Source organism: Dermacentor variabilis, chromosome 4 (assembly GCF_050947875.1).
Source record: "Dermacentor variabilis isolate Ectoservices chromosome 4, ASM5094787v1, whole genome shotgun sequence".
NCBI classification, from domain to species: Eukaryota; Metazoa; Arthropoda; class Arachnida; order Ixodida; family Ixodidae; genus Dermacentor; species Dermacentor variabilis.
The window spans coordinates 22823095-22835802 of NC_134571.1; the positions used below are offsets into that span (position 1 = coordinate 22823095).

At 47.6% G+C, this 12708-nt stretch overlaps 1 protein-coding gene across 1 annotated transcript in view; it reads right to left on the bottom strand.

Moving 5' to 3' along the window:
* Positions 1-9443, bottom strand: part of LOC142578792 (putative fatty acyl-CoA reductase CG5065) — a 39139-nt gene extending 29696 nt beyond the window's left edge. The window contains exon 1 of the mRNA XM_075688368.1: positions 9116-9443. Within this exon, the coding sequence (XP_075544483.1) occupies positions 9116-9196 (81 nt within the window). The 5' untranslated portion in view covers positions 9197-9443. The remainder of the gene's footprint in view (positions 1-9115) is intronic.
* Positions 9444-12708: the final 3265 nt, after the last annotated feature.

Sequence of the window (12708 nt, forward strand, 5' to 3'; positions counted from 1 at the left end):
CTTGTGTGTGTATTTTTTTTTTTGCCTTAGCTGTCGCAGTTGACACCACTTTTTGGTAGCAGTGACATGGCGGGCTCCCTTTGTGTGAGCATATGGCAGGTCTTCGCCCCTCGATAATGATAACCAATCTAAAGACCATCGAGACAAGGCCAAAACTTTACTGCCGAGGTGAGATAAAGCGTAGCGAAAGTCTATAACACCACTGACCTACCGCAAGAGAGGTAAAAGGGTGAGAAACGATATCTGTACGGCCCCAAAAGGTCAAAATTCCACCATGTAAGGTGATGACGTAATTGCCGTTAAACCTGCAAATATGCAGCAAATAGCAGGATATCGTCTTCCGGTAGCTAAGCTTGGTACATGTAAGAAGCATCAGGCTGGACTCAAAAACTGGAGCAGGCCTTGTTAGCTTCGCGGACCCGCACATTTGGCAGGGCCTCCAAAGCTCAGCGTTAGACTGCCATATTAATATGATGATGAAGCAAATGATAAATGCCTTCCACAAGCTGCTTGCTGGTTTCAGCAGGCCTGCGTTTAAAATAGCAGTGCAAGCTGAACACTGAAGAACTGGCTACACTCACATTAGTACGAGACATTGCCTGTTACACACGGACATCTGTCGGTGTGCAACGTACGAAGGTACAACATGACTTCGTTTTATCATCGTTTTCAGCTCCTTATAACCGTCAACCGTCTCTCTGCGATGCTCCCCTTTACAACGGATCAATCGCAAAATTCCGTTAGTCGGCCGCACATGCAAAGCTGCGTTGTTCTGCAGGTGAGGCTTTTGAATGGTCACAATGGTTTGTCCCACTAGTCTGTGGCCGGGAGCCGGTGGCTGTAAAACATATCTCTGTGCAACAGCAGCATCATTGTGAAAGGCGGCCCGCTCCCAAAGCGCGCAGTAGTAGGACACACGCTAACGAGTGTCTACGCGAGCATTCGCTGTATGACCCGCTTTCCCTACACCCGCTGCACCACATCATACAGGGAGCATAACTAGCTAACAACACTGATTTGCCTATTCTTCTCACGAGTACCCCTAACCCCTCTCACTACGAAAGAGAGAAGCAAACTGCCAATTCCAGCAATATCTGGCAAGCGGACTCGCGCAACACTTGTATTTCACGAAGGGAATCACCGCACAAAACACAAAAGCGCGTTTCAGGGCTTCATCTCCTCGGGCGACGCCGTTTTCCGTGTTAGGTAATGAGAATCGTTTCACGTCAGCCGCGTGCTTTGCCGCTTTCTTTCCAAAACGGCGATGGTTATCGGCCTGGTAACACTAATGTCGGCGTAGAAGTTGTTTATTCGAGTCCATGGAAGAAAGAAGACTAAATCTAAGAAATAAATAAGCAGTTCTCATTGGCAGACATACATCAGAGCCTCTCGGCAATGTGGTATAAATAAATCCTCGCCTCATGAAGAACTCGCGGAAAGAACCAGTACCGCTCATATATATATATATATATATATATATATATATATATATATATATATATATATATATATATATATATATATATATATATATATATATATATATCTTTGTCGTGCGCAGTTTCTATTCATCTGCTTCCGGTGACGTCACAAGCCTGCGATCACGGCCGGACCCTATCGCCGGCCATCGGCATAATTCGGCTTGGTTAAACCTGCCGTTCAAGGTGCGCACGAGAGAAATAAAAGAGAGACGCTTTCTCCGCAGACGCCCTTGGTCGGCGTCGACGGAATCGGACGAGCTCCCTCTCCGCCCGGTCTACATTAGTATACCGCGCCGCAATTGAACATTCCGCGCCCGCGTCGCCTATCGTGAGCCTGCTTTCGCTGGCACAAGTGGCGGTCGAAAGTCGCTCAGAGGTCGCAGGCCTAGGCCGTGCCTGCTTGATATGTATGTGTTGCGAACGGGGACTCACGATCGGTGTGCCAAGTGGCCCGAAAATGTGAGCTAGCGAGGTGCGTCTCACTTGCAGCGAGCGGCTGAGACAGAACAAATGACCATAATGCGCCTCCAGGGCTAGAACCAATTGCTTGCCGATATACAGAAAATACCTTTGGCCGTGCAGCTACTTGCCGGGCACTCCCGTGTGTAGTAGTATGTATTGTTTGGGAATGGGAAGAGAAAAGCCGCGGGGCATTGTAACTTTCCCACAGCGAGAAAAACGAAAGGGGGGGGGGGGGGCATCTGATAGACACGGGCAGTATTCACGTGGGGGGTCATGCTGAATACTATACATGGCCCTCACACTTCTGGCACCAACATACCATTTGGAAAAATGTTGCTACGCACGCGTGAGAAAAGTATTTTCCGTTCAATATACTCTCTACACAGACTCATAGAACGTAGAACGAAGTATTGTTCCCGTTCAAAAGATTCTCCTTTACCATCACCGAACCTGGCACACCCGTCTTTTGTGCGGGATTTCCGCAACATTTAAATTTGTTGGATAGCAATAATACATTTCCTATCGGTAGCTGAGTTGGGGGGAACTATGAAGACATGAAATTTTCCGAACAATTCTGGAAAATCTTTTGTGCTCACGTTTTCTCCCCGATGAAGTCAGCCACATTTAGAAGGAGAAATGTAGTTAGTGTACGAGAGATAGATTTTGTTGCAAAGCAAACTTGCTGGGCAGCCTACTCCAGATTTTTTCAAATAACTACTATGAGTTGCCTTGTTTAGTGCCATTTATACGAAGATGAGCCTGTACTGAATGTGCCAAAAACAAGTCCTACTCGACGCTATATACGCATCGATTGTGTGAGTGTTCCTTAGCGTATTTACTACCGGGAACACGCGTTTTCCAACCACACGGCGAGGCACATTTATGATTCTGGCTCTAGAGGTCACCACTAATTTGGGAACTGGTCCATTAGGGTTGCATTGGAAGTGTACGTACTCATTATTTAGTGCCCATCGCCTTGATGTCGTAGCCTAAAGCAGTCTGAACTATGCTGCCACTGACAAGTGCACGCGATGCATGAAATAACTGGATCACGGGAATGGGGGGGGGGGGGGGGGGGGCGGCTGCCAACTGGACACGCCGGTAAGGGTAATGACAACGCTAGACAGTTTTGGTCATGCTGGGGTGCTGCCACACGGAAGAGCAGGAAAGCTCGATGCTTTAATCAGGCTAGTTAGAAGCCTTGTCGTGTGTCAAATACTCAATGCCTTGCGTTCATGGGTTTATTAAAACCGATGCGCAACGTGGAGTCTGCCCTCACGGTGAGCGGCTCAAAACCATGGCACCTGATGAAACATTATATATCGCGGCAAACAGCGAGCCAAGCTAGGCATAGTGGGTCCTTTTCGAGCTATCTTACAAGTGTCGTTAATTATACCAGATGCCTCGATTGTTAGAAATGTTCCAACCGTGCGGCCACAGCGAGTCTGCACCGTTGTTTATGGTCTCCTCACGAGTTGGCCTCAGCAGTGAGCGTCACCGGACAGCATGAGTACTTCGCGAGTTCCATGACAGTTTCGAATGAGCACGCGACCATTTGGGTCGAAGCCAATAAGAGGCGGCGATAAGGCCGAGAGTAAACCACAAACGTGAGGAAGGAAGCGCCGGCCATGAAAATCGGAGACGGAGAAGGCCTGGCTCAGTGGACGCACGCAACTGCGGGAGGCTGCGCACATGGTAAATTCGATTGCGTGACGTGAGTCACATTTGTTGCGTCACATATAGGGAAAGCAATGTCTGTGGAAACGACGCTGGGACCTGGACCATAAGCGCGACCACGGCAGTAATGAACGAGCAATATCGGCTCTCAGGAAGAATAAGCATCCAGTAATCGCAACGCAGCGTTGCAAAATGTGCTTGGTATTCCAGTGACGTCGGGGCTGTGCGTAAAAATACGAGGGCGAATCAGAAAGTCTTTGTTCCTATTTTTTATTAGCCAAAGTAAGGTACATACAGGTAATTACAAATATACGTACTATTCTACGTACCCTAGACCATTTTTCCTCATAGTCCCCACACCGGTTCAGACGTCTGTCCCATCGCAGCACTATATGTGAGACGCCTCTGGGGTAGTATTCGTCCGGCTGGCTATGGTACCACCGTCTTGGCTTCATCGTCGCACGTTAATCGCTGTACTGCCAGGAACTTCTTCAGCGGACCAAAAACGAGGAAATCACGAGGGACGAGGTCCTGACCGCGTGGTGGGTGGTCCAGACTCTCCCGGTGAGATGACCGGTGCTTTTCGGCGATCAGCGACGCACCCCGAACGCTCACTGTCATGCACTTCTTCAGGGCCTTTTGCGAACTCGCAACACCACCACCTCACACTTCTCAAATCGAGACACCTTTCCCTATACATGGGATGCATTTCTCTGTGGATTTCAATGGGCGTTCGTCCCTTGCTCGATAGAAAAGGAATCACACTTCGTTGCTCGTTTTCCGTGGACGTGTGAAGCGCAACCGCCATCTTCAACAACTGACAGCAGCGCCGTGCCGCTCAGCTACATGCAGATAAGACCGGGCAGGTCCAAGAAAGGTCCACCGCTGGGAATGGATGTGTTGACTTCGCATTTACAGCCGTAATTTCGCTAGAAAAATAGGGGCAAAGACTTTTCCATTCGCCCTCGTATGCATGTTGACTGCTTAGCAAGGCCGTTCTTAAAATAATAATAATAATAACAACCAAGTTCTTCCGTAATCGAGAGTAAATGTAAGCATGAAATGGCAACCGGCAAAGCAGATTGGTTGGAAATGACACTAGCCACAATTTTAAACTGGGTCTAGTGCATGTTCGTACCGGCACACCCCATCACACCACAACGTACCACGCCATACTGTGGCCCATATGTACGCAATAGTTTCCTGTCACGGACAGAACCTCATTGCAAGTCTCCTCTCGGTCACACAGCTATTCACGGCGCGCCGCGGGACTCGCGAAGCGCTGGCGTTGAAGAGAGCACTCAGCGCCGAAAGATGACAATCAAGTGTATAGTGCCCTGTACCTGTCTTTTCAACGTCACTATTGGAAATGACTAATAAAACGTCAGCGTACTAGAAGTTACAGCTAGAGTGATGTTGTGAACAAACATTCGGAAGAACTCGGAAGCAATGTTTTTTGTAACTTGACTGGGAAGTAACTAAGGTGTGCAATGCGGTCTTGACTCGTTGGCCGGATGATCTCTTTTCGTTCTCGCAACTTGCCCGAATGCTCTGGTTTGAATGCTCGGATACCGGCTCTGGCTTTTGGCTCAAGGTCACTTGAAGGTCGCCGACAACGAGAGCTAAAAGCATTTCACGCTTAATAAAGAACTCTGCCCGTTAGTTAGACAGACCCCGACTCGGCTTTGAAAGAAGAAAGTTACGTCAGAAATGCAAAGACTAACGATAACCCCGCAGATCCTGCACTCAGTCTAAGAGCAGCCTGCATAATTTGCTGCCTTGCGATATTGTTTTTCTGTCCTCCAAAAAGGAAGTGCGAACAAAAAGGCTTTCGAGGAATTACTTGGGAAATATTGTGTCGTCATATCTACCCCATACCCCTCAGCTGGCCACCGAGAAGGGATGTGTTGTTGCCATCGTGGTTGTTGCCATTCGATAGCACCCACCACAGAGCAGAGCAAAAGCGTGCATGTGCAACAAGGTACGGCGGCAGTAAAGCTGTTGAATGGCAACAATACTTTGTTCTGCTAATTTGTGGTCAAGAGTATTCCGGTTGAAGAATAGCTCGAAAAGGCCCATCTGGCCTACGTTCGTGAGCAATTAAGCAACGTTTCCTGTTTACTCTATAAAGACACTTCGAGCTTTGTAAGCGAGCAAATAAATTGTATACTCTTTGGCATCTTGTGTAGTGCGGTATGGCATTTGTTGCTTTTAGTTTTGTTCTGCAGAATGGCGAAGCAAAGTATTCAATGTGCTCAAAAGAATTTTAGCTTCAGTAATATATGGGCTTGCAGAAAAGTGGTAACGTGCCTGTGTTTTCTTTTCTACGTATACCAAACATTGGGACTCTTTACTGAAACTGTTTGTTTTAACTATTTGTGGTCGCAACAGTTCTGCAGGTCCTACATGCCTGGTCGTGAACTGTATCCCTTAGTGTAGTCCGTGCACGTAGGTACCAGGTATGCCCAACGGATTAGAGGCTATTATGTGCCTTATATGTTTAGTACGTTGCCTGCAGAAGCCTTCGAGCTAAGTCTCCGAAAAAAATTTGAAACAACTCATACATCTCTTCTCTGTGCATATTTTATGTATAATTTCTTACTCTAACAGTTTGCAGCGCACGTGAGTCGTACTTCTTTTTGTGTAGTTCCATCACTAAACATTCTTTTTCAACTGACTGCTGTCGAATATTTTATTGTAGACTTTGTGACCCGCCACTGCCACCCATGTCCTTTGTGGCTTTGGCAGGCCCAAAAATGTAGTTGTCCATTATTATTATTATTATTATTATTATTATTATTATTATTATTATTACTATATAATGCATCGTACAGACAACCGATGCCTCATTAGAGTAGCGGACGTGGGTGCCTAGGGAAAGGAAATGTATTCCAGGTGAAGGACGCCCGAGGATTAAGTGGTGCACAGAAATGAGAAAATTTGCAGGTTTGGAACCACAACATACAGTAGGTCGCGTTTGGAAGAAAGGTGGTGTGGTATCCTGTGTTGGCTTCCGGTGGCCGGAAGGTGGCCGATCAGTATTTGCGTCGGCTAATCGTCGAAAAGCTTCGCACTCTCTATCTACAATGTCTTCTACCGCGTACGCGAGACTAGGATAAGAACTGCGGGATTCTGTGACTAATAAATTGTGTGCTCCCCCACAATGCGCCCCCCCCCTTTCACTGCGTCGGAGACAATCGACTTTTTGTATTGCGGCAGTCGAATGCCGAAGCTTCGCGCGCCAAATCTCCATTCAGCTTATTTAAATGATGCCAGCGGGGACCTGTCAATGCACCATCACGAATTGCTTTTTCTGTGAAATTTTCCATACTGTGCTCAGATGAACGCCTTTCTGAGAAATTCTAGAGAATCGGTTTGTATCTGTGGCCAGAACACACTTCAAGTCTGCCGCGTGTCCATTGTGCCTGGGAAACGTTTAGGGTAAACAAGACCCACCCCACAGCTCTATAACAGAGAGTAAGATGAAAGATCGTCTGGCGCAGACCGGCTTCTCCAGCAATGCATTGTTCCCTTGTCCGATCCCTTCGCCATGACGAATTCTGCAACTGGGAACGTTTCTTTCATAGCTATGTAGCTTCGTGCCACTGTAGGCAGGATGACAACTGTTTTATTTCATAAAAGCAACGCCCCCCCCCCCCCCCGGCTCTATTTGCAAATACGCGCTCAAGTTCGAAGACTCCTTGCAAGAAAAGTCAAGGAATAGACTGGACCGGGAAGGATGACGAGTGCACGGAATGCTACCGGCATTGGGCGTGATGTTAACGTTATGCAATGCCATGTGTGCAAATATTCAGGTGTTGCCAAGACGAAGGCACGACCTCTTCACCCTCAACAGGGGAAGCGGTCGTCAGATATGCATCGGCTAAGCTTTTGAAAAAAAGACTTGTTTCGCAGAAGGGCTGCGAGAACCGCGACCCTCGGGACATCGTCTAAAGGAGCACATAGACGACCGCTTAGGCACTAAAAGGACGTGCATGTCAACGGCGAATACGTTACACCGCACTAACGTTTGAAAAAATAAAGAAGTGGACGGAGGGTGGGTGCTGAAAGCAAAGAGGTGGATGGCACCGCTGCCTTCTGGCAATTTTTCCCTCGTCAGAAAACTAAGAGGCGCATGGGACCGACGGGTCGAAACAGGTTCTTCGCTCCCTGTTTTCGCCCCAAGCCACGGTGTAATCCTGAGCAGCGGGTGTAGGGTGCCTCGGTGTGGAGGGGAGCGCGCAGATCGAGGCACCCTAAGCAGGTGTGGATCTTGGCGACACCACCGGAGAGAGGTAGGTGGCGCTGGCGACTGGAAACCTCTAGTGTTCCTGTATATGCTGGGAGCATATACAGGAACACTAGAAACCTCAACAAGAAAACAGAGGAGGCCACGCTGAAGCAAACAAGAAGACAGACCGTGTACGCCGAAGGGGGAGTTGGAGAAACAGATGCAAGAGCGTCGTGAGCGCGACGCAGGGCATTGGCTGGCGCACCCATGCGGTTATGGCAATAAAGTGAAGAAGCGCGCACCTTCGAGAAGCCTTGTTGGAGCGTGCCCGGCTGCTGACAAACGCGTAATGGAAGCTGGCACGAAGGTGCCACTGACAGCCATGCTGGAAGCGACGAACCGACGCGCAGCCTGTTGACTTGCATGTGTCGAAGTCATTCGACCGCATTAGAAGCAGCGATATACCATGGGTGCAGAAAGAAAGCAGCAAATCGGCGCGTGAGGATCGTTTGTGGTTAAAGTAGCAGCATTCAGCAAAGTACAGCCGGGTGCACACGTTTATTGTGGGTACTACGATATATACATGCTATTTACAAGTCAACTTGCAAGGTAGATGGCAACAGTGCAGGAAGTTAAAGTAAAACCATCCATGATCGTAGAACCAGCTGTTGATACATAAATGTCGAAGATATAAAAAACATCTTTTTTTCGAAGAGAACGCTTGACAGCGCGCTTACAGATATGACGACCTCTTTCTGTTGATCACCTTTTCGTAAATGACCTGCACGCGTATATAGAAACACAGTGCGATATGGAAGAAACATTCTAACTGCGGACGCAAATGAGAAATACAATGGACGCGAGGTTTGCCGGAATGCATCTTGCGGCGAAATATCCGCGGGTCCGTGTCAGCAGCACGTGGTCGCCGCAACGTGGCGGCTGCTCGCACGAGAAGTTCAACGATGTTCGCTACAAACACACCGCCTTCTCTAGAGCGGCGACGAACCACTAACACGAAATACAGGGTCAGAAGCTTCGGATAGGCGTTTGAACGCAGATAAGCATTATCTACACCACTCGCAAAAAAAAAAAAAAAAGAAGCGTGACTAATACTGTGAAGCGAAAAAGCACTGACTCATAGCTTAGTCATCGAGAAAATTTTGCAGACTCGTCAGCTGGTGGACGAAGATGTGATTCGTTGAAGGGGTGCTCTGAGCGCGGCGCAAAATCGAAAGCGTTTTCGCAAGAGGAGAATCAAGCTCACCTTGCCGAGAAATCCAGTGATACCAGTGAGGAAGACGCTACTGCCGGCGAAAAACTCCGCGATTTCAGATTTGCCTTCCATGTTCGAGGGCGCCGGTGTAGGAGGTCGTCGCCTCGATCCCGTGTGTCGGTCGCGTGGACGACTGGCCGACGAATGCCCAACGCACGAAGCACAGATAGTGTTTCTCAAAAATCCACAGCGCGTGCGCGCTTGCAACCCAACTCTCGCGAGACGCGGTCACCGGCAGCGCTTTCTTTCTTTTACGCAGTCCCTGGTTGAGGCATATACACCACCACTGAGACATGTGATCTCGAGGCATCCAATCGGAAGCGAGAGCGCTACCTCACCCTTTCTTCACTCCCCCCTTCGTTTGATCCTCGTTTCCGCATATGCGACGTCGGCTGCTTTGCAAGCGAACGTACCGGCGGCCAGAGTTGTGCGTCGCCTTCACCACGTTTTCCCTTTTCACCATGGCCCTCGCCCGCGAAACCACCCCCTTTCCTACGAGAAGGCGCTTTCTCTTCTACGATGCCCTCTCCACTAGAGATTATGACGTTTGCCGTGTCAGGGGGGTCTCGAATTCCTGCGGACGGGCGATGACTCCCCTGCTCTCCCTCTCCTCCAGCTTACAACTTTCTAAAAGGGGGAGAAAAAAAAAAACCTAGGAAAATGGCTTTGTGTGAAAAAAATAGGAAGGGGCACCCAGTAGAAGAAAGTGGCTTGAAAGTGAGTCGCATGCTCCCTATGCTTAGCACTGCTAACTATTGTGTCCGGCCCTTTCTGTCACCTCCTGCCAAGTTTCTTTCTCTCTCCACTGCGTGGCTTTGCTCCTCGGCTTCCAGTGCACTGTTTTCCACGAACGTAATACTGTGCACGTTTGGCTGTTCTGGCGGAGTCAAACGCGTGCAGCCCTTTTCGAACGTCAACGGCGTCCTCGCTGTAAAGTGGGTGCCAGTTAGGATACGAGTCTTGCCCAGTTCAGTGCTTAACCGATAGGTTGATGCGTCACGGTAGCGTATCATCGCGGGAGACTAGTCGTCTTTTCACTACTTGGCCATGTTTTCTCACGATGTTTCTTTCACGCTCCAGAAGCTATGAACCGGCCAAGTTTATTAACGTGCGAGTGCGAAGCATCCGCGGATGACAATCTAGTTATGACTGCAGAAAAGTCGTAATCTACAACTGAGTAAAGTAATAAATAATTACGTATTTAATATAGTAATATAATATTATTGTTACTGTTTAGTCGCTGTCGTTGCGGCGAGTTCGACAACATGCGTTCAAGAAGCGGGGGACGCTTCTGTCCGGCCACACGCGAACTGCACCAGCGCGGAAAGACACTCGCTTGAATCGAAATTTAGTGTCTAAGTAATTTTCTGAACCATCATTTGCTTGGCAATGCCGCGAAGTGTAAGGGGTCCTCGAAACCCTCGATACGTGGCCAGAAACCGACTGCCTGACTTTTTGATTTCGATAGATTTAAAATTAAAGAGCCGGAATGCATGGCGACCGAAACCAAGTTGTCAACTTCCACACTTATTCTACAATTACTCGACCGTCGCGCTAATAATCTAAAAGTGACTGCTCTGTTATGATCTACTAAGAAAGAAAAATAAATGCGTCTGTCGTCGCTTCAATGAAATTGTCTTGTATTATCCTAAATTATTTATCATGTTTCCCGGCTCATTGGTCCGTTACAATTTCTTGCGCGGGTGTACTGAAAATACATTGAACATTTACTTTCTTGTTTTTAACTGGCGCGTAAAGTTCACTGCGCTTAAACATGCTGACAGACATCGTGGTCAGCCTTCCGCGTCACTGTGCCAGGCGCCCCGGCGGAATCCTGCACGGGTCGCTTATACTATGTCTCCAGACACGCAAGCGATGCTTCACGGCTACGTGACGGCTGGATACAGCTGTAGTACAACCAAATGCATTTCCTTTTCAAAGCCAAGCATCGTCTTAAGAAGTTGATATGCTGTGAGATGACCATTAAAGAGGTGATCTACAGAAAACGAAATAGTATAGGGAATGAATCTTGCACTGCACCGAAGGTCACACATCACACATGAAAACGAAACACGAACAGTTCTTCAGGAAATCAACCGCTGTACTAAAAAAAAAAAGAGTCTGCAAATGCAAACTTGGCATGGGTGTCACGTACGCACTCACGTTATTTTCCAGTCAGCCGTAACAAAAAGTTGGCAGGAAAGCGCATATAGCGATGGCATCAGTGCTTGGAAGCAAGTACAAATTGTGCACTCAGAGAGAGAAAGAGAAAAAAAAGAAACATGCATTGGTCATTTCAGTTACCATGCATATAGTACTTATTTCGCTTATTTCTGTGTAATACATTTCTCATTTCATGTTCATTATTCTGTTTTGCAATTGTATACAAACGATGTCCCTTCCAGCCCAAACTCATTCCAATGAATTTCCTTGTTTGTTTGCTTGGTTTTCTTTTGCGTGCGCGTTCTCCGTATATTTGTCATCGCGGTGTTTACTTAACTCTTACCAACTCGGTGCCTTGTCAAGTATATTTACCAGTTTCAAATTTTTACGAGTTTCTTGAAAATCCATACACATGCACAGTAAAATACAATCAAAGGGGAAAATTGTCATCCGCCCGACTTTCACACGAACTTACAAAGGAAACCCATACGGGTTTCTCAGCAGAATCTTTCCGGAAAAATCCGTATGAGTTTCCTTTCTAGTTTCGTGCTAAATCGATTGGATGACAATGTTTCCTTTAGTTCTCTGAGAAAAACGCATGGGTTTCTTTTGCATCTTCGTGCTACAGTCAGGATGGATGATAATCTTTCCCTTTCATAAACTTCCCTACACTTTTTCGGCTTTCACAGAACTGATTTCCCAGTGAAATACAATAGTTGACAGAAATTTCACGTAGGGGAAAATTATTTTCCTTCCATTACAGTAGGCGGTGTATCATACGTCGAAGCTCGAATCACGCAGACAAACATGACTACCCTATGGGTAATCCATCGGTTTTGCTGTCGTAAACTTGCGCGTTCTTATTTCTATCCTTCTTCTCTCCTCGGTAGGGCACGCTTTCCTTTGAAACTTCAACGCGGGTGCCATTTAGTGAGCTATAGCGAAGTGGTATCGGGGAAGCGGTATCAGTTGGTGAGAAAAAATCTTAACACGAAGAAGCAAACAAGAGCTGAAGGCGAGCAGTCCTATGTTGTAGAACAATCTGACTGCTGTTATGAGCTAAAAAATAATAATAAAAGACCGGCGAGGGGAAAAAAGTGGTAGGGGGACGGGCTGTCAACAGTGGAAAGTCGCGCCTTTAGATTGAAAGGCGGCGATAGGAAGCGTGTGAAAGTCTTCTAGAACGCTTAGTCAGTGCCTGAACTTCTGGCCGTTATCGCATGGAGATTCAGACGGATCATTATGGAAGTGGGTGTTACAGTACTTAAGCAGTGCAGTGATCCGTTCAGTTCACGCAGTGACCCATTGAAGCAGAATTCCATCCGCCCTCCAGACAAAACATCTCCGCACCTCTCTCTCGCGTAAACTATAATCTTACACAGTAATTCAGTTTCATAGCACAGGAGTGAAAATGAGGGGAA